Source organism: Lygodium microphyllum, chromosome 27 (genome assembly GCF_053477565.2).
Source record: "Lygodium microphyllum isolate KBCC chromosome 27, Lygodium_microphyllum_v1.1.10, whole genome shotgun sequence".
Lineage (NCBI taxonomy): Eukaryota > Viridiplantae > Streptophyta > Polypodiopsida > Schizaeales > Lygodiaceae > Lygodium > Lygodium microphyllum.
Window position 1 is genome coordinate 10,848,923 of NC_141161.1, and position 22,299 is coordinate 10,871,221.

General features: G+C 44.4%; 1 protein-coding gene across 5 annotated transcripts in view; it reads right to left on the reverse strand.

The window, feature by feature from the left end:
- Nucleotides 1-20,448, reverse strand: part of PUM23 (pumilio 23) — a 157,320-nt gene extending 136,872 nt beyond the window's left edge. For all 5 annotated transcript variants that reach the window (XM_087668861.1, XM_087668857.1, XM_087668858.1 and 2 more), the window contains exon 1: nucleotides 19,800-20,448. In XM_087668861.1, coding sequence (XP_087524987.1) covers nucleotides 19,800-20,413 — 614 coding nt within the window. In that variant the 5' untranslated portion in view covers nucleotides 20,414-20,448. The remainder of the gene's footprint in view (nucleotides 1-19,799) is intronic.
- Between the last annotated feature and the right edge of the window lie 1,851 nt (nucleotides 20,449-22,299).

Consider the following 22,299-nt stretch of genomic DNA (forward strand, 5'->3'; position numbering starts at 1 on the left):
CCGATCAACTGTCGATAGCGGGACGCATCCGCCAAAGGAGAAGCTGAATGGGAAGTGGCCTTCCAGTTCGGATCCATAGGAGTAGAGAGGGCCCAACAATCTTCCATCTCAAAAGACACCAAGAGCTCCTGTACATATCTCTGTTGGGAGAGAAAGATCCCCCTCTAAGACTGATAAATCTCATGGCCTAAAAAGAAATGGAGTAGCCCCAAATCCGTCATCTCGAACGTCCGATGTAAAGCTGACTGTGTCTCCTGGACCTGCTGTGCATCATCACCTGTGACAATCAAATCATCAACATATAATACAAACAGCACACAACCATCCTCGGAAGTGTGAACATACAGCTGCGGATCGGCCTTGGACCGCCGATATCCCAACTGAGACTGGAGGAACGAATCAATCTTCTCGTTCCAAGCTCGCGGGGCCTGCTTGAGGCCATACAGAGCCTTCTTCAACCTGTAGACTTCCCATCTGAAGAACCAAAGCCAGGAGGCTGCTCAACGTAGATCTCCTCCTTCAAATCACCATTCAGGAAGGCCGACTTCACATCCAACTGATAAACAGGCCATCTCCTATGGCCAGCCAAAGCAAGAACAGCTCTAATGGTTGCCATACGAGCTGTGGGGGCAAAGGTGTCATGACAGTCAATCCCTGGGCGCTGGGCAAAACCCTTAGCAACAAGGCGAGCCTTGTGCTTATCCAAAGTACCATCACTGAGATATTTGGTCTTGAAGACCCACTTGACTCCAATCACCTTCTTCTTCGGGGGGCGTGGCACAAGTGACCAAGTGCCATTCCTCTCAATAGCCTCCAACTCAGCTTCCATAGCTTTCTTCCATGGGGCGGACTGTAAAGCCTCCTTTACGGAGGTGGGCTCTCGATCCTGCATAACACGGGACATCAAACAATAATTGGAGCAAACAAGCTCCGAAGAATGCGCCTGGTGCCTCCGTGACCGCCGCGGACCATCCTGCGGTCCCCACTCCTCAAGAACCCCCTCGATCCCTGAATCACAGTGTGTCACGGGCCCAGCGAGGAGGAGGCCAAACCTCCCCTCGTCGTTCTCCATCAGCAGAAGACTCTGGAATATCCACCGGTGGTAACTCCGCAGAGGTGTCCGGTGGAACAGTAGACTCTGTGTCAAAAACAGAATCATAATCAAAAGGCACGCGCTCCAGTGGAACTGTAGAAGGAGCCCAACTCTCCCCTGGATCTCCAAGAACGGGGTGCTCCTCACCCGTTGAAGAAGCCGGAACCTCCACAAACCGCACATCACGGCTAGTGTACACATCCCCCTTGACGGGATCATACAGTCGGTAGCCTTGGGACTGGGAGCTGTAGCCAACAAATACCTGTTTTCGGGAAGCCGCTTCAAATTTATCACGGTGAGCCTTGGGAATGTGAACATAGGCATCACACCCAAAGACTCGAAAGTAAGAAACATCTGGCTTCGTCCCAAAATAAGCCTCAAATGGAGTCATTCCTTCCACGGCCGAAGTAGGGGATCGATTAAGAATGTGGACTGCAGTAGCCACAGCCTCGGCCCACAGAACCTGAGGGGTCTGTCGATGCTCCATCATGGTGCGCGCCATCTCGATCACACTGCGGTTCTTCCGTTCTAGAATACCATTTTCTTGAGGAGTATTGGTATTGGCAAACTCCTGGTAAATTCCTCTATCTGCACAAAACCGAGCAAATTCATTAGACACAAATTCACCTCCCTTGTCGGATCGCAAGGTCTTCAACTTCCGGCCTGATCGATTCTCCTCAAAGAGAAGCCAATCCTTGAAGTGCGAGAAAGCTTCTGACTTTAGTGCCAAAAAATAGGCCCATGTCATCTTGCTATAATCATCCACGATCAGCATGAAGTACGAGCTCCCACGCAGGGACTCATTCCTCATAGGGCCACATAGATCCGTAGATACTAACTCCATCGGTGAAGTAGACCGCCACGAAGCAGTGTGGGGAATGGCATCTCTATGCTGCTTCCCCCGTATGCAGGAGACACATGGCTGCTGACTCACCACTATATCCGGCAACCCTCGAACAAGCTGTCCACGTGACGCCCTCCGAAGATAGTCATAGTTCAGGTGACCAAACCGAGCATGCCATAACTCAGACTGTGACTGTGAGGTAAGAAGAAGAGTAGAGAGGGCAGTGGAAGACTTCAGTTTGTAAATGCCGTTCTCCTCATATCCAGATGATAGAACCTTCCTCGATTCACGATCAAGGACTCGCACTGTAGAACTATCAAACTCCACCAAAAGACCAAGGGAGCAAATCTTATGGACTGAAAGGAGATGGTACCCTAATCCTGGTACATGCAAAACCTCTGAGGTATGGGTGCCACCTCGTCCATCCGGAATAAGCTGCATCTTACCCCGACCTGCAACAGAAACTGAAGAGCTGTCTCCAATGAGAACCTGCCCACGCGAAGGTCGCAGCTGGGCAACACCATCTGATGAAGGAGTCATGTGCCGTGAGGCACCACTATCAACAATTCACTCTCGAGCTTGGGGAGCCGTCATTGCAGCATCAGAAGCATTCGGTGAAGCGTCCTCAATGACAACTAGATGTAGAAATGCAGCTGATGAGGGTGCAGCCACTGCTCCAGAATCCTTGGTTTCCTTCTTCTTGGTGTCCTTCGAGTCTTTGTCAAGGCAATCCTTCTTCCAATGGCCAGTCTTTCCACAAATATGACATGTGGAGTCTTTGTCCTTCTCCTTCTCCTTGTCCTTCTTGGACTTGTTATCCCCCTTCTTCTTCTTTTGGTCCTTCCCCTTCTTCTGAGAGGCTTGACCTGTCAACGCCTCCGACTTGGAAGCATTCTGTCCCTTTAACTGTTCCTCTTGGTCCAAGACCATAGGAACCAACTCTTCCCAGTGAAGAGTAGACTCTCGCCCCGAAGCAATAAGGGTAGAGTAAAATGTACCGAATCGTGGCGGCAACTGGGACAATAGTGTGATCGCCATGTCTTCGGAGGAAATCGGCTTCCCCGCATTCTGAACCTGCATCTGTAGCTGCCTTAGCTTGTTAATGTGTTCCCTTAGCGAAGAAGACTTATTGACGGACAAGGTCCGCATCTGTACCTCCAAAGAAACCCTCTTCATCAAGGTCATCCGATTGTACATTTGATCAAGCTCCAGCCATATCTCACGAGCCACCGTCAAGTGCTCGATGTGAGCGATCACGGCTGTAGTGCATGATAGAAAGAGAAAGGATCGAATCCTGGCATTTAGTTTGTCCCAATGAGACTGGGCCCTGGCCAACTCCGCACGAGCATCGGAAGAGAGTTTGGACTCATCTCTTACCGAAGGCCAGTCAATATCCTCCTGTACCAACTCCGCCAAATCATAGGACTCAAGGATGGCCAACATCATAACGCGCCAAATGCGGTAGTTGTCGCCGTCGAGCTTCTGATCTGTAGGAAGAGCCGGTAAGACAGGCACCTTCCGGTCCATAATCGCCTGGAACTCCAAGTCCATCTCTGTAGACATCTTCACCTGCAATGCCTTCTCAAACGCAAAAGCAGCCCCCTCTGACTGGGTAAACTCAGCCTGCTAAGGCTCTTCCGCGTCCCGAAGCTTCTTCACCCGCCGGAGGCGATGAAAAAGCAAAACCTGCACTTTTAGGTTGAAAACTCAAACTTCCTCCGTGTCAAACAGCAGTAAACAGCAGCAAATCCACCACCTGTACTCCTTTCCTGTGCGCCCACACTCGTTTCAGCCTTGTTCCAAGGCGCAGCCCTCCTGTCTGCCCTTAAACGCAAAAAACACAAATTTGTGTCGCGATGGAAACTCCCCTTCAGGTTGATTCTGCGCTCAATCAGCCCTCAAACACTGCTCTGATACCATGTCAGAGTGCAGCGGTGCGGAAGCGTAGGACTGAGAGAGAGAGAACGCAGAGAGAGAAGGGAGAGAAAGAGACAGTGGACGATGAAGATTTGCTGTATATAGAATGCTGAATACAAAGATATTCACACGCGCAATGTGCTGGACTGCGTGTCTCCACCTCGACGATGCGACCTGCTGTCCACCTCGAAGTCTGCTGCAGTCTGCACTGTCTGCTGTCTGAAATCTGTGAACAGAGACAGAAATCTGCACGGCACCGGTCTGTAATCTGCGACAGAGAAGAGTCGGGAGATGTATGAGACTGCTGGAGACGTCAGGTATAAATAGCCGACATCTGCCCAAAAAATAGGACAGGTCGGCTGCATTAAATGCAGCCGACTGGGCTGCAGGCAGTCGGACTGCCACGTGGCAGTCCGACTGCACAGTCCAACTGTGCAGCCCAGATCCTGCCTGCCTGGCAATGATCTCTAACATGTACTTCCTTCATGATAAGGTTCAAGCTTTTAGTAAGTTAAAAAAATGGCTAAAACTTGTTAAGAATGAAACAGAAAAAAGTGTGAAGAAATTTAGAACAGATGGTGGTCGTAAATTCAACTCAAAGGAGTTTAAAGACTTTTACAAGAGCAAAGGGATCAAGCATTGTGGATTACCAATGGACCGAAGCTGTAAATACTGTAGTCTATATTCTCAATCGGAGCTACACAAAGGCTCTTAAGGAAAAAATACCTCATGAGGCTTACACTCTGGTAAGAAACCATCTGTCTCACATCTCAGAACTTTTGGATATGAATGCTATGTACATGTTCCTGATGAGAAAAGAAACAAGTTAAAACCAAAAAGCAAAAAATATATCTTCTTGTGTTATAGTGATAAGCAAAGGATTACAAATTGTATGACCAAGAGGCAAAGAATATCATAGCGAACCGTGATGTGGTATTCAAGGAGCAGCCACATACAATGGAGGAGGAGAATGTAAGTTCTTCCATTTTATCATCAAGCGAAGACGTAGTCCACCTGTCCCAAGAGCGACCCCTATCCTTAAGGAGAAGAAAGGATCATCTTCTGATGATGAAGAGAAAGTTCAGCAACCTGACATCACACCACTGGAAAAGCCATTGCCACAATGGGTAAAGCAACTCTATGACCAAAACAATCCTATGCCCACATCTGTTGAGGAGAAGCCAAATGGATCAAGAAGATCTCAAAGAATAGAGAAATAAAAAAGGGCTTCCACTCATATAGTCAATATGGCCTTGATGACTAAGATTATGAAAGAAGTAAAGGAGCCGACTAACTTGGAAGAAGCACTTACAGATCTAGCATGAAAGGCAGCTATGCAAGCTAAGTATGATAGTATAATGAAGAATGACACTTGGGAGCTAGTGGATCGGCCACCAAAGAGAAAGATTATTGACACCAAGTGGATCTAGAAGGTCAAGTCTAAGGCTGATGGAACCTAAGAAAAGTACAAAGCCAAATTGGTTGCACAAGGATTTTCACATGTTGCAGGGTTTGATTTTCAAGATTCATTTGCTCCAACTACCAGAATGGCCACTATTCGCACAATACTTGCAATGGCCGTCTACAATACGTGGCCAATTTACCAAATGGATGTTAAATTAGTGTTCTTGACTAGTGATCTCAAGGAGAAGGTGAACATGGTTCAGCCACCAAGATTTAAGATCCCCCATTTTGAGAACAAAGCGTGTAAGCTGAAGAAGGCATTGTATGTGCTGAAACAAGCCCCTAGAGCATGGTACCAATGAATAGATAAGTTTTTTTAAAGCTTAAACTTCAAAATATGTGCCTCAAATGCTAACTTATATGTTTGCAGGAATGGTGAAAAGTCTGTAGTTATTTTCCTATATATGGACGACCTTCTGATTACATGTGACTATGAAGATATAATCAACCAAACTCGAAAGGCTTTGAGCTCTAAGTTTGAAATGACACACTTGGCCTTGTTGTACTATTGTTTGGGGATTTAAGTCTGGCAAGAGCCAAGAAAAATCTTCATCTCTCAGAAGAAGTATGCATGGGAGATCTTGAAAGCATTTGGTATAACTAAGTGCAAGGAGATAGCTACACCTACAGAGGTCAAAATGCAAAGTTATCCATTGAGGATACATCAACACTAGTAGACATTGGGAGGTATAGGAGGTTGATCAACAGCTTGAACTACTTGTGCAACACAAGGCCAAATATTAGTTTTGATGTTAGAGCTTTGAGCAGGTTCTCAAACAAACCTCGTGAGAGTCATTGAAAGGCTGGGATGCAAGTGCTCACATACTTGAAGGGAACTCTTGACTATGGTACCACATACAATATTTCTTTTCTTGTGGGGTATTGTGACTCAAATTGGGCAAGAGACAGTGATTCCAAAAAGTCAGTTTCTAGTTATTGTTTTTCTTTTGGTTTAGGAATTTTCTCTTGGATCAGTAAGAAGCAACCAACAGTGGCATTGTCTTCAACCAAAGTAGAGTACAAGGTAGTTTGTTTTGCTGCATGTGAAGTAGTATGGTTAAGAGGATCTTATGGCATATGGGAATGCAGGATGAAGGCCCGATTGTGCTAAGGTGTGACAATTAGAGTTGCATTGCCATTGCCAAGAATCCAGTTTTTCATGCACACACAAAACATATAGAGATCCAGTATTACTAAGCAGATACCTTCACCAAAGCACTTTCGAAGGATTTGCTTCACATTTATCTTCAAAGACTCAACATTGGGCCAAGGAGTTACTTCACTTGTTGCAGGTAAACATTGAGGAGGGGGTGTTAGATATGCTCAATGCCCTACCCTTGTAAGGTGCCACCAATGATCCATGGTGTTCAAAGTTGTAAGGCTCTCATTCTAAGGAGAAGCCATGTGTGAGTCTGGACATTGGTGGTTCTTGACTTGTGTGTCAAATGAGGTCTATCTAACCAAATGGCCAAAAGGTAACCGTTGCCGGTCCAACCTTTGGATTAGACAGAGTAGTTAAAGTTGGTAGCAACTCGAGGCATACCGTATCAAGTTGCAGGGTAAGGAAGTTATCAAGGACCCTTATTTTGGGTCCGAGGGCCATGGAAATAGCCCTTGGCTAGGAGTAGGAAATATTCCTTGGAATATTCTCTGGCCAACTAGTGGAGGTGCACATGGAAGGTCCGTCAAGAGTCAGCTCCCTACCACATCAACAATGCCATATGTGTGGCAGCAATCGGACTGTCTGACTGCAACTGGCTGCATTAAATGCAGCAGACCTCCCTTTTTTGGGCATTCTTTTCAACCTTTTTAAGGCAAAGTTTCCAACTGACTTTAATACTTATATCTGATAGATTTCAGCCTGCTGGTGATGGACACAACACTCAGGTTGACGGAGATTGAGGTCCTCAGGCGGAGACATACGCAGTTACTCTCTCTTCACCCGTGTATAATTCTGCATCCTTGTACAGCATTCTTCACTGCAGATTTTCTGTGTTTCACTGTCTCTTTCACTCTCTTTTCTCTCTCCGTTCACTCTTCGTCGTGGTCATTCGCTTCCGCATTGCATCACTCTGACATGGTACCAGAGCATTGAAGGATTGACCTATCTGAAGAGGAGTTTTCAGCGCAACACAAGGCTGTGCTTTCAGCGTTCAAGTGCGAGCATGTGGGCTGTGCATCAGAACAAGGCTGAGGGGAGCATGGGCGTGCGAGAAAAGAGAGGATTTGCTGAAGCTCCTGCTGTTTTTTCTGCTGTTAGAGAAGGAAAAAGGTTGTGTTTTTTTGCCTTCAAGTGCAGATTTAACCTTTTCATTGCCTCCAGCGGCTGAAGAAGGTTCGGGAATCAAAGACAAGAGCCCAAGTAGGCTGCGTTTTCACAGTCAAAGGGGGTTTCTTTTGCGTTTGTGGAGGCATTGTAGGTGAAGATGTCTACAGAGACTGACGTGGAGTTCCAGGTGATCATGGACTGGAATGTGCCTGTCCTACTGACTCTTCCATCAGATCAGAAGCTTGATGGCGACAATTACCGTATCTGGCAAGTGATGATGTTGGCCATATTGGAGTCTTATGATTTGTCGGAGCTTGTGATGGAGGAGATCAACCGGCCCTCGGTGAGAGATGAGTCCAAACTCTCTTCCAGTGCTCCTGCAGAGTTGACCAAAGCTCAGTCTCATTGGGACAAACTGAATACCAAGATTCGTTCTTTTCTCTTTCTGTCTTGTATAACAGCTGTGATAGCCCATATCGAGCACTTGGTGGTGGCTCGGGAGATATGGCTGGAACTTGACCAAATGTACAACCGGATGACCTTTATGAAGAGGGTTTCTTTGGAGGTGCAGATGCGGACCTTGTCTGTAAATAAGTCTTCTTCGCTTCGGGAACATATCAACAAGCTTCGGCAGCTTCAAATGTAGGTTCAAAATGTGGGGAAGCCTGTTTCCTCCGAAGACATGGCGATCACTTTATTGTTCTAGTTGCCGCCACGATTCGATACCTTTTATTCCGCTCTTATTGCTTCAGGGCGGGAGTCGACTCTTCGTTGGGAAGAGTCAGTTCTTATGGTCTTGGACCAAGAGGAACAGTTGAAGGGACAAAATGCTTCCAAATCAAAGGCATTGATTAGTCAAGCCTCTCAGAAGAAGGGGGATGACCAAAAGAAAAAGGAGGACAACAAATCCAAGAAGGACAAAAAGAAAGAATCGACGTGCCGTATTTGTGGTAAGACCGGCCATTGGAAGAAGGATTGCCTTGACAAGGACAAAAAGAACACCAAGAAGGACACGAAGGATTCTGGAGCGGTGACTGCACCCTCATTAGCTGCTTTTCTACACTTAGTGGTCATTGAAGACCCTACACCGAAGACTTCTGATGCTGCAATGACAGCTCCCCAAGCTCGAGAGTGGATCGTGGACAGTGGTGCTTCACGGCACATGAATCCTTCAATAATAGGTGTTGCCTATTTGTGACCCTCACGTGGGCAAATTCTCATAGGAGACAGCTCTTCTGTGTCTATTGTTGCACGAGGTGAGATGCAACTGATTCCAAATGGACATGGTGGTATCCACACTTCCGAGGTGTTGCATGTGCCAGGTTGAGGATATCATTTGCTCTCAGTACATAAGATTTGGTCTCTTGGTGGAGTTTGACAGTGATGTTGTTCGAGTCCTTGATCGTGGATTGAGGAAGGTTCTCTCTTCAGGGTATGAGGAGAATGGCATCTACAAATTGAAATCTTCTTCTGCTCTCTTACTTATCTTCTTCTTACCTCTCGACACAGTCCAAGCTATGGCATGCTCAGTTTAGCCACCTGAACTATGAGTATCTTCGAATGGCATCATGCGTGTCGCTTGTTCAAGGTTTGCCGAACATAGTGGTGAGCCAGAAACCATGCGTCTCCTGCATTCATGGAAAGCAAAGCTTCGAGGCGGTCTACTTCACCTATCAAGCTTGTATCTACGGATCTTTATGGCCCGATGAGGAATGAGTCCCTGAAGGGGAGCTTGTACTTCATGTTGATTGTAGATGACTACAGCAGGATGACATGGGCCTACTTCTTGACGTTGAAGTCGGAGGCTTTCTCCCACTTCAAGGATTGGATTCTCTTCGAGGAGAACCGATCTAGCCGGAGATTGAAGACCTTGCGATCAGACAAGGGTGGTGAATTTGTTTCTAATGAGTTTGCTCGTTTTTGTGCAAATAGGGGCATTCACCAAGAGTTTACTAATACCAACACTCCTCAAGAGTGGCATTTTAAAGTGGAAAACCCGATGTGTGATGGAGATGGCGCACACCATGATGGAGCACTAACAGACATCTCAGTTTCTGTGGGCCGAGGCAGTGGCTACAACAATCCACATCCTAAATCAATCTCCCACTTCGGCCGTTGACAGGATGACACCTTTTGAGGCTTACTTTGGAACTAAGCTTGATGTCTCTTATTTCAGGATCTTTGGGTGTGACGCCTATGTGCACATCCTGAAGACGCAGCGTGACAAGTTTGAGGCGGCTTCTCGACGACAAGTCTTTGTTGGCTATAGCTCCCAGTCCCAAGGTTATCGCTTGCATGATCCTGTAAAGCAAGATGTCAACACGAGCCAAGATGTGTGGTTCGTGGAAGTTCCGGCCATAGAGGGGGGTGAGGAGCACCCCATACTTGGAGATCCAAGGGAGAGTTGGGCTCTCGCAACAATTCCTTTGAAGCCAGAGCCACTTGATGGAGATTCTTCTTCCCCAAGTCCTCTCTTCCACCGGCCACCCCAGTGGAGATCACACCAGTGGATGTACCTAAGTCTTCAGTGGATGGAGAGCGCCGAGGAGAGATCCACCGGCCTCCTCCTCGCTGGTGGACCCATGACACCCTCCGAGATTCAAGGATCGAGTGGGTCCCTGAGGAGTGGGAACCGCAAGATGGACCGCAGAGGTCACGGAGGCACCAGGCACATACTACGGAGCTTGTTTGCTTTAACTATTGTTTGATGTCTTGTGTTATGCAAGATAGAGAGCCTACATCAATGAAGGAGGCTTTGTAGTCTGATCATTGGCAGAAAGCGATGGAAGCCGAGTTGGAAGCTATTGAGCGGAATGGCACTTGGTTCCTTGTGCCTCGTCCCTCTCATAAGAAGGTGATTGGTGTCAAATGGATCTTCAAGACCAAGTATCATAGTGATGGCTCCTTGGACAAGCACAAGACTCGCCTTGTTGCTAAAGGTTTTGCACAGCACCCACGTGTAGATTTCCATGATACTTTTGCCCCTACAGCTCGCATGGCAACTATTCGTCCTGTCCTTGCCTTGGCTGGCCATAGGAGATGGCCTATTTTTCAATTGGATGTGAAGTCGGCCTTCTTGAATGGTGATTTAAAGGAGGAGATCTATATAGAGCAGCCTCCTAGATTTGGTTCTTCAGATGGGTGGGTTTACAGGTTAAGGAAGGCCTTGTATGGCTTGAAGCAGGCTCCATGTGCTTGGAACGAGAAGATTGACTCGTTTCTCCAAGCCAAGTTGGGATATCGGCATTCTCGGGCCGATCCACAGCTTTATGTGCACACTTCCGAGGGTGGTCATGTGTTGTTTGTTTTGTATGTTGATGACTTGATTATTGCAGGTGCTCATACCCAAAAGGTCGAAGAGACAAAGGCAGCCCTACACCAGAAGTTCGAGATGACGGATTTAGGACTTCTCCATTTCTTTTTGGGCCATGAGATTTTTCACTCTCAGAGGGGGATTTTCATCTCTCAATAGAGATATATACATGAGCTCTTGGTGACTTTTGAGATGGTCGGTCCATTTCTACTCCTATGGATCTGAACTAGAAGGCCACTTCACACGCAGATTCTCCTTTGGCGGATGCTACTCACTACCATCAGCCGAGCGGCTCATTGATTTGGCTCCTCAACACACAGATTGATCTATGTTTTGTTGTAGGTCTCTTGGTTGGGTTCATGAGTGAGCCTCAACAGGTACATTAGCAGGCTGCTTAGAGGATACTACGGTATCTAAGGGGCACCTCCAACTTAGGGATTCATTATCCAGCAAGTACAGGTGCTTCTAATCCTGTTCTTGCAGGTTGGAGTGATTCAAATTGGGCTAGCAATGTGGATCACAAGCAGTCTACTACAGGTTATTGTTTTACCTTGGGTGCTAGTGCTATCTCTTGGAGTAGCAAGAAGTAGACCACGGTAGCCCTATCTTCGACTAAGGTAGAGTATCGAGCTGCGTTTTCTACCACGTGAGGCTATGTGGCTTCGGCGGTTGTTGGAGGAGCTTGGCTGCCCCCAAACTCATCCTACTATCTTGCGGTGTGACAATGAGAGTTGCATTGCCTTGGCATGGAATCCCGTAATCCATGCCTGGACGAAGCACATAGAGATCCAGTATCACTTCATCAGGGAGAAGCTTTTGGATGCGACCATTGATGTGGAGTACTGTAAGACTAAAGACAATCTTGCAAAATTGTTTACAAAGATACTTCCCCAGGCTTTACTTTATCGATATTCCAAATCCCTACATCTGCTGCCTTGTCCAGGATTTGAGATGGGGTGTTAAGAGTCAACTCCCTACTACGTCAACAGTGCCAGCAGTCAAACTATCTGACTGCAATCAACTGCATTAAATGCAACCGATCTGCCTTTTTTGGGTATTTTTTAAGACATTCTTTTCAGCCTTTTTAAGGCTAAGTTTCTAGCAGACTTTATTATTTGTATCTGACAGATTTCGGCCTACTGGTGACGGAGACAGCACTCCGGCTAACGGAGATCGAGGTCCTCAAGGCAGAGACATACACAGATACTCTCTCTGCACACATGTATAATTATGCATCCTTATACAGCATTCTTCACTACAGATTTTGTGTTTCACTGTCTCTTTCACTCTCTTCTCTCTCCGCTCACTCTTTGTCATGGTCATTTGCTTCCGCATTGCATCACTCTAACAAGGTCAACAAACACATGCACATGGAAGGTCAACAAACACAGGTGCATATGGAAGGTCATCCATCATGACCCCCTTCACAGGCTATAAAGGGTAGACCCCTTCACAACTTTCATGTTCCATCCTTTCACCCAATCAGAGTTATTCCAGCTAGGCTTAAACTCTTCACCTATCTTTTGTCTAGATCGCCATCTAAGCTTCACATTGAAAGCACATGGATGGACAAAACCATCTTTGTATCAACTTTTTTGGAGTTAAAGAAATTTTTGGTTCTCCTCTTATCTCAATGTACTCTCATTCTCTCTCTCTTGCTCAAATTCTATTTGTTGCACCATGTAATTTTTACAATTACATCCAATAGTACGGCGAGCTGTCGAGATAACAAAGCCTGATACTTTGAAAGCAACCCAAGGTGTGGCCTCAGAAGCTAAAGAACTACATATGCCATGGATCCTTGGTAAAGCCTCAAAAAAAAACTACAAAGGAAGAAAACTAAGATTTTTACCAAAAGAAGTCAGATAAACAAGAACCAAAGTATTAAGGATGGAGGTAGACTACCTTTGCTATCCCAAAAAAAGCTAACATATCAGTAGTTAGTAGAATATACAAGAGAAGGACAATGTTTCTCTTGTGGAGAAAAAGGACACGTGGCTAGTCAATGTCCTAATAAGGCAAAGAAGAAAAACCAGCCTCGAAAGACATCTCAAGCAAATGTTGTACCTCAGGAATCCTTACAACTAGATGAAATTCCGTCAGAGAAAATAAAGCTTTTTATGGCTTGGGATAAGATTGCTAATCAAATTGTTCTCATTCATTTTGATATGGAGGCTATATATTATTATATCCATCCTTGGATTGTTGAAAGTCTACATCTACCAAAGGAGAGGTTTGGAAAACCATAAATGATAGGTGCTGCTTTTCAAGAAATGGAGTCTGAATTTACTACCATTCTGAAAAAACTACTTGAGATAGGAGATTATGTAGATCATGAGAGTTTAGTCATGGGAGATCTTGGCCATTTTGATGTTATATTAGGAATATCTTGGCATAGAAGAATACATCCAGCCATTGATTAGAATCAAAATAAGTTTAGATTCCCTTTTAAGGGTAAAAATGTATCTTTTTATATGGGCGTGGAAGGAAACTCTATTCCCATCTTATCCCATGTACAAATTTGTAAAGCAATGAAAAAATCTATTTCCTCGTACTTGATTTTTGTCAAAGATTCTAACAAAGAGTCTAGAATTGAAGAGTCTATCTCAGATATGAACGAGCACAGGATGAGCTTCTTAAACAAGTATGAATATTGTTCTGCAGACGCTTTACCTAACGAGTTACTAGCAAAGAGACCAGAAGATCATCACATTGATCTCATTCTTGGGAGCTCACCTCCAAATAGGTCACCCTATCGTGAGTCCAATACAACAAGAGGAGATTATAAAGTAAGTAAATGAGCTCTTGAAGAAGAGTCTAATAAGACCCAGTTCCTCACCGTTTTACTATTCAATCATTTTTAGTGTAGAAGAAAGATGGGATCTTGACATATATGTATGGACTACAGGGCTCTCAACAAAATTACAATTCGAAACAAGATTCCCTTCCAAGAATTGATGATATCTTGGATAGATTGGATGGATCCAAAGTATTCAACCGGATTGACTTGAAGAGCAGCTACCATCAAATAAGGATTCCTCCTCAAGATACTCATAAAATTGCATTTAGGAAAACTTTTGGTTTATATGAGTTTCTTATACTACCATTTGGTCTCACCAATGCTCCTACAACCTTTAATAGAATGATGGAAGGAATCTTTAGAGCACATAGAAAGTTTAGAGATACTTTCTTTGATGATATTTTGATCCATTCAAAAGATGAAAAAGAGCATAAACAACACTTGAAAATAGTATTTCAAGAACTCCATAAATACAAACTTTATGTGAATGGCAAAAGAGTGAATTTTTACTAAAAGATATCACTACTTCGGCCATGTTGCATCCAAAGATGAGATTTGGATGGATTCAGAGAAAGTCAAGGCTATTGTAGAGTGCCCAGAATTGACTAGTGTTCATGAAATTCAAAGTTTCTTGGTATTACGCTCTTATTAGAGGAGATTCATTAAATGGTTTGCAGTAGTTGCTGGACTATTACATGATTTAGCCAAGAAAGCAATGACATTATGATGGACCAAACTAGAGAAGGAAGCTTTTGAAGCTCTAAAGTTCTATATCAAGAAATGACTTATTTTGATTATACCTCATTTGTCGAAACCCTTCTTTGTGGAATGTGATGCTTCAGGAGACTCCATTGGTACACTCTTAAACTAAGAAGGGCATGCAATTGCTTATGCAAGAAAAAGGTTGCAAAATGCAAAAAAGAATGCTACTACCTACGAAAAGGAGTTAATGGCCATCATTCAAGCTTTAAAAGATTAGAGACACTATCTTTTAGGTTTCTATTGTTCCTGCTTCTTGTGTAGAGCTTTCAGATCAAGGCCTAGGTTTCTCTCAGAGAACTTGACTATGATACCATGTGAAGAAAATACCCTAACACAAAAACACAAATAAAACCATACAACAAAGCACAAACTGATAGAAAAACACAATTAGGGTTAGGATAACTCACAAACAATAAACAGAGAGAATGAATGAAATGATATGACTATTAAATATACAATGCTCATGCAACAAACACACTATGCAGTGAATGAATATTACCTCAAACTCTTGTATCTCATGGATCAAGGCAAGGGTAATAAGCTGAAGAGTGTGTCGTACTCCGAATGGATCCCATATCGCAGTAAGGCAGCTTCTAAATATTGAACACCAACAAACACAGCCAAGGAAGGCTGGATCTGATGCAGACAACAATGCAGGAGAGAGAAATACTAAAAATGCAAGTGAGGCGAGAGAAAACAGCAAATGCAAACTATAGGAGAGAGAAAACAGCAATGATAGGCTAACGAGATGATGGCGATAGCTGGAGGAGATAGAAAATCTATAGGGTGACAACTGGGGTATGCAAACACAACAGTATGCTGATATGGCAAGCTATATGACGTTTGGATGATGGACAGCAGCAGTCACTTGGCTGGAAGCAACAATAAACTGATGACAAAGGATTGGAAATAGGCGCCAGATAAGTAAAGACTGCAATGAACAGCGTAGACTACGATGTCCTTTGCGAACGAGGTGTGGGCAGCAAGCTGAAAACACCTAAAACCTGCAAAAACGAGATTAGGGCTGAATGGAGGGCAACATATCTATTTATAAAAAGTTTGGGCCCTCATGAGTGGATTTGTGCTTATGGGATACAAACACTCTAGGAACGCATTTATTTTTAAATAAACAAGGCTTCTACCTTAATTACGCATGTTTTGGGGTTGTTTAAGTGAAGCTAATGCATTTTTAGCTCAACAGAAGTCACTGCTATGATAGCATCAAGAGAGATGTTGTACGATCTACCTTGGAAGAGGAAGCATCCATGCAAATAGAAGAGCAAATCTTCTACGAAAATGAAACCATAAAAGGAATGATGCGCATCTCATGTCTCCAACCCAAGAAGAACCGATACAAACTAACATATTAGCCCTACACTAAAATACAAAACCTTACAAGAGTGATCAAAATTTGCAAAATAGAGGTCAGTATTGAGATGCTCCAAAGCAAAACAAAACAAAATAGTAAAGTTGCATGAAAAAACAATGCAATGAGTGTATATGTATGAGTGAATGCGCCGGAAGACTAAAGATGGAGCCGCCATTGCATATATCCATCAGCATGTCTCTACAGATGAAACCCCTCGGCAAGGTAGAGAAGTGGCCCTAGATGAGGATGCAGAGGATGACCTAGGAATGGATGCAAAGAGTGTGATCAATGGTAAACTAGCAAACCAATCAGCTAATCCTTTAAGAGTAGTGAAAGATATAGGCTGCTGAGGTTGTCTACATGCCACATCCAATAGCCGCTGGGGCAGATGGAGCAAATGGGGTAGCAGCAAGTGAAGCCCCACTGGACTGTCTAGCAAGAGTGGAGATAATCGCAATGCTCTGCTAAGGTTTCTTAGGAGGAATAACCTAGGCCTTGATATGACAATCCTCATCCACATGGGCTAATCTTTGGTAGTATGTGTAAAATCCATTTTTCTAAGGGAATTGTTGCCAAATGGATTTTGTTTATTTGGTTTCTCTTAGCCTGCCCTATTTTGTATGTCAATCTGTCATCTCCTAGTTATGAACTCCTGTCAGAGTAAGGCAGGAGACAAAGGAGCTCTATCAGTTTGTTCAACATTTATGTGTTTGTGCATTTCATTTTTGAGTGGCTGTTGGCCCATTTTTAGGCCGCATTTTCTAGTCGGCCCATTTTAGGGCAATTGGCCAGTTTTGGTAGGCCACCAACTGGTCAGCCAAATTTAGGAGGAGAGGACTATCTATAGCAGCCCTCTTGGTCACTCTCACTCACTATTCAGCACACACTACTCCCATTCCTCTCCGAAATTGGTGCTACCACTCATTTCAGCCTAATCTGGTGCCCTCACTGACGCTCCAAGCTGCGTGCAAGGACTTATCAATCCTTTTTCCTTGTATTCAGCATACATTTCAATCAATGCAATATTTCTTTCTTCATTCTCTGCTTTCTCTCTCTGTGTTCGTGTTCCATATCAACAAGTTGGAGGACATGAGGGATGAGCTTGCGTCCCTTGACAGGATGATCTCTTCCAAGGATATGGCCATGATTCTTTTGACTCAGCTGCCATCTCCCCGTTTTGATATCTTCTACACCAACCTTCTTACATCAAGGACCCGTGAGAAGCTTCTATGGGAGGAGCTTGCCCCGCTTGTTTTGGAGCATGACGAGCGCGCCAAAGAGGTAGCCAGTGGATCCACCTCCATCAAAGCTTTTGTTGCAAGTTCGAGAGGGGGGACACAAAAGAAAGGGAAGTCACAGGCTAAAAGACAAGAGAGTTCTTCAAGTTCTGACTCCGAATCGGAGAAGCCTAAATGCCCATACTGTGGGAAGGGGACACATCCAGAGGAGAAATGTTGGAAGAAGTACCCTCACCTTCGTCCAGGAGCGAAGGATGGAGCTAAAACATTTGAGCCTTCTACCTCTACTCCAGCGGTTACCCATGAGTCAGTGTTCCTTCATATTGTTGACTTGGAGGAGCCTTCTTCAGTGGTTACCTCATCTTTTGAGAGACCTTGGCTGGTTGATAGTGGAGTTTCTAGTCATATGACTCCCCGAGGTGATTTGTTGCAGGATCTATGCCCTTCTAAGGGTTCAGTCACTGTTGGTGACATTGTTTCGGTGCCTATTTGTGGTGTTGGCACTTTGCCTTTATTTCCCAACCGCGCATCGAGCTCCCTTTCCCAAGCTCTTTATGTTCCTGACTTCGGCTTTCCACTCCTCTCAGTCTATGGCCTAACTAGGCCTGGTACCCGGGTTGTCTTCACCGAGCAGGCCGTTTGTATTGAGGACTCTTCTACAGGGGCTGTTATTGCGACAGGTTGGCAGGAGAGCGGGCTTTATAGACTCCATTCCCCTTCTCTTATGCAAGGACCTCCGAGGCAGTTGTCTATTGCTACACCCGTTCCCACTTGTGCACCCTCTTTTCCACAAGTTCCTTCCCATCCCCCACCCTCTCCTCCAGTGGTTCCCTCGTACCTCCCATCCCTTTCAGAGAGGGACGATCTCGGTGATGCGGCTGTGGATTTCTTGGCCCCTACTGTTTTAGAGGGGGCTTCCAAGGATCGCGAGGAGTTTCTTCATTGGCAATCTTCATCGACGGACTTCATCGACCTTGGCATTCCTCTTGCCACCCCAGGATCCGTTTCTCCCTTGGCCTTCTGCCACATCCAAGATCTGAGAGGGGGTGTTAGCAGTCATGTTTGTCATGCCTTGTTATCTCCTGCCTATGAGCCTCAGTCTGAGTTAGAGGAGGACTTTAGGAGCTCTGACTTATCTATCACTTGTTTTGATGGAGGAGGTAGCTCATTCTAGAGCACTCAGTTTATTGCATTTCAATGCATTTTCTCCTCCAGTCGGGATTTTATGTGCATTTCCCGGGGTAGTTTCTGCATTCTTCAGCCTACCTCACCTGTCGAACATTGTTCACCCTTTCCGGGATTTTTCTGAGCATTCCTGGCATTTTTACCAGCATTAAATGCTGGTCGAATCAACATTAAATGCTAGTCGGACATATTTATGGCCTCAAATTTCAGGTCGGCCAATTTTTTGGTTATTTGGCTATTTATAGCCATTTCCCACTTGACAGTCAGTTGTATTATCATCTTCCCTCCTTCTTTGGCAGGTGCACACTCCAACTCCGTCATCTTCCTCCGTCTTCGGTGCTACTGTCATCATCAGCCTGATCTGGTGCCCTCACTGACGCTTCGGGCTACGTGCAGGGACTGATCAGTCCATTTCAGTGTATTCAGCATTCATTTCAGTCAGCGCAGATTTTCTTCCTTCATTTTCTGCTTTCTCTCTCTCTCTCCCTCTGTGTTCGTGTTTCTTCTTCCGTTGCGCACTCTCACACCTTCTACCGTTCCGCACTCTCACACTTTCATCGGTTCCTTCATATCCATGAGATGGAGGAGCCTTCTTCAATTGTCTCATCTTCCAAGAGGCCTTGGCTCATTGACAATAGTGCATCAAGTGATATGACTCCTCAAGGAGATTAGCTTCAAGACCTCCATTCATCTAAGCGTACAATCACTATTGGTGATGTTTCATCAATGCCTATTGGTGTTGGCACCTTGCCTTCATTACTTCACCGTCCATCGAGCTCCATCTCAAAAGTCCCACATGTTCTTGGCTTGGGCTTCCATCTCCTCTCAGTTCATGGCTTGACTAGACTCAGTACCCAAGTTGTCTTCACCGAGCAAACCGTCTTTGTTGAGGATTGTTCATCGAGAGCCATTCTTGCAACACATTGGCGTGAGAGGGGGCTATACAAGCTCTATTCCCCTTCCATTGTGAAGGGCACTCTAAATCAAATTTCTCTTGCTACACCTATTCTTGTTTGTGCATCACCCATCCCATAGGTTCTATCCCATCCCCTACCATCTCCTTTGGTGGTTCCCTCGTATCCCCATCCCTTTCAAAAGGAAACGATGTCGGTGATGTGACTCTGGATTCCTTGGCCCTTTGTGTTTCAAAGGGGGTTTCCCAAGGATTTGAGGAGCTTCTTCAAGGATTATAGTCTACCATAGCCTTTATTCCATGTGGCAAATCAATCACATACCTCACCCAAGATCAATCATCCAGCTCAACACATCTCGAGCAATTCAACCATAGTTATCCCTAGGATTAGCCTAACTAACTGATATAGCTACCATATAGCATATTCAATGAACTGCAATTAAAGAAATCCATCCATCGACTATCCAAATAGATGATTGTATTACCTATCAAATGTGTAATTCATTCATATACCAAGTCTTGCTAGGTTATCTAGTTATTAAGACGTAATCTACGATCAGAAAGCTATGACCTTCAACTACTATGGCACCAATTTCCATGCAAACTTAGGATGGAAGATTTTATGAGAGTACATGTTGTCAGCATGTATATGACTTGGTGCAGAGGCTGCAACTTTGCTGGCATGGATCCGTTTGTCCTCCCTGGCACCATGTCTCTTATCAGTGAAAGTCTTTGCATCATATCTCTCGCCCCTAGCACCGTGTCTATTAATAGTGGGACTCTTTGCATCCAAAGTCCGTTGCCTTTTAAGCATCCCTCTCTCATCATCTCGAGCAGCATTACGCTTAAGCCTTCTGTTCTTCCTGTCATGCATTCTTTCCACAGAACCGCGGCTTCCTTTCAAGGATTTGTTGACTGCTGCTGTGGCTTCATTGTGCTCCTTTGCTTGCATCTGACTGCCATTTCCATGTTCTACCTGCTGCAAGTTGTCAATATTTCTGTTCTTCCTGCTATGCAAGCTTTCCATAGAACCATGGCTTTCTTTCGAGGTTTGGTTGACTGCTGCCATGGCCTTATGGTCCTCCTGTTCATGCCTCTGACTCACGTTTCCATGCTCTGTCTGCTGGGAGTTGTCATTATTTCGATTCTTCTTCTTCTTCTTCTGCTTCTTATTTATCTTCTTAGAGACGCTGAGGAGGCTGCGAGTCCCGTGTTTTAGCAGCAGAGTCGACGGAAGAAACCTCATGTCTCCAGCAGCAAGTTTACGAGTTCGACATGGCATTATTTGACATGGCAGTGGCATGAGAAGGCCAATATTCTCTTTTATTTTCTTTTTAATTTAATGCTTTTTTTTTTTTTGCCCGGGGGGGGGGGGAGGGTGAAAGGAGTAAATTTAAATTTGCCAAGAGAGGAGAGATTGAGTAGGGAGAGGAGGGACCACCAGAGTCCCTTCTCACCAAAATGTTTCACACGAACAAGAGATAATTTGCAGGGCAGATATACTACCATATATCCAAAATTTACTACCTTTTGTTGTGCCTTGCACAATTTTTGTTTTCTAGTAAAGTTTTAAAACTTTAGTGCTAGTTTGTACATTTAACTTGCTACAACCAATCACAATGCAAACACTCTCCTTCCAGCTTGCATTTACTTTACATTTGACCTTTTGCATCAAGTATACTTGCTTGCATGAGAGCATTCATCCACAAACTATATTCTAGGTTTGAGATGTTGTTTCAAACTCAGCGTACGAAACCCCTCTACTAGCTGGAGTACTTGGTTACCTTTATGAGGGGGAAGTTCCTATTTGAAAAAGACTTAAAGATGGAGGGAGTATACACAGCTATGAGTTTCAGTTTGGAAGTATAGCCATCACTAATGCCTTTTGTGTGGACCTCTAAATTAAAGCATGATTATTTCCAATTCTTGTTCCACGTCTAGATGACGTGTGGTGAGGTAGCAATAGCAATAGAGATTCAGTTTCAAGGTCAACTTTGTTGCTCCTTTTTTAACTTCTTACCACAACAATTGAAATTTCTAATTTTGAATTGTCATGAAAATTTTACCTTGAAAGAGAACCTCATTTCTTTGTATATGTATGCCCCACAACATATTGGCCCTTAAAAGGTCAAAATTCTGCAAGGAGTGTTAGCTTGCCATTTTGTCAATCAATCATCTCCTGATTGTGAGCCCCGTCAAAGTCTGATGCAGACATTTGAGCTCTAATTGTTCCTACTCATTCAGTTTGTATGCATTTCTTCTTAGTTATTTTACTATCAAGCGTGTTCACACTATGCATGTAGCCATTTATCTAGCTTTGCCAAGGGTTGCATAGCATATGCATCATGATGTTGATTAGTTTGCCACAATTTAAGCCACATTAGCATTTTTGTCAGCCAGTTTGGTTGCTCGACTATTTTTGGCACTCTAACTTTTGTCTTTGTCTCTAGTACTACTATCATCTTTAGCCTGATCTAGTGCCCTCATCACTAATGCTTTGGGTTATGTGCAAGACTAATCAATCTATTATTGTACTCAACATTTATTTTAGATTTAGTGTAGATTTCTCTTCTCTTCCGGCTATCTTTCTCTTCTTGTCTCTCTCCATGTTTGTGTTTCTCTCCCATGCTCACTCTCATATGGTATCATCACCTAAGTGAGGACACACAGGTTTCAGCTACATGAGACCACACTACTGCGAAAAACATATTTTAGCCTATTATTTACTAGAGAAAACATGGATTTTCAACATTTGTTACATGCTTTCAATAAAGATGGGATGCAGATGTAGCTATTTATGCTCTCAATTCAAGCTCCTCTACAACAAAATGTAACAGATTTAGTATGTTTATAGATCTAGAGACATGGAATATCACTAGTTCAATGGTTTTGATGACTTGGATGAGAAGTTTATTCATGTTTCCTCTAATAGGCATCATGAACATCACAAAAGTCCAAAAGTTAAAGCCCCATTCTGAATGGGAGAACCATTACCTAACAAGTCTCGAAGGTTGAGCAACCTTCCCCTCCCCCCTCTCTCCATGTCTCCTATAGGGCCTAGGACGTCATGATAGCACCTTCTATTCAAGTTCTCGTTCTCCCTTTCCTACCCAAAGACGTTCGATTGGATGA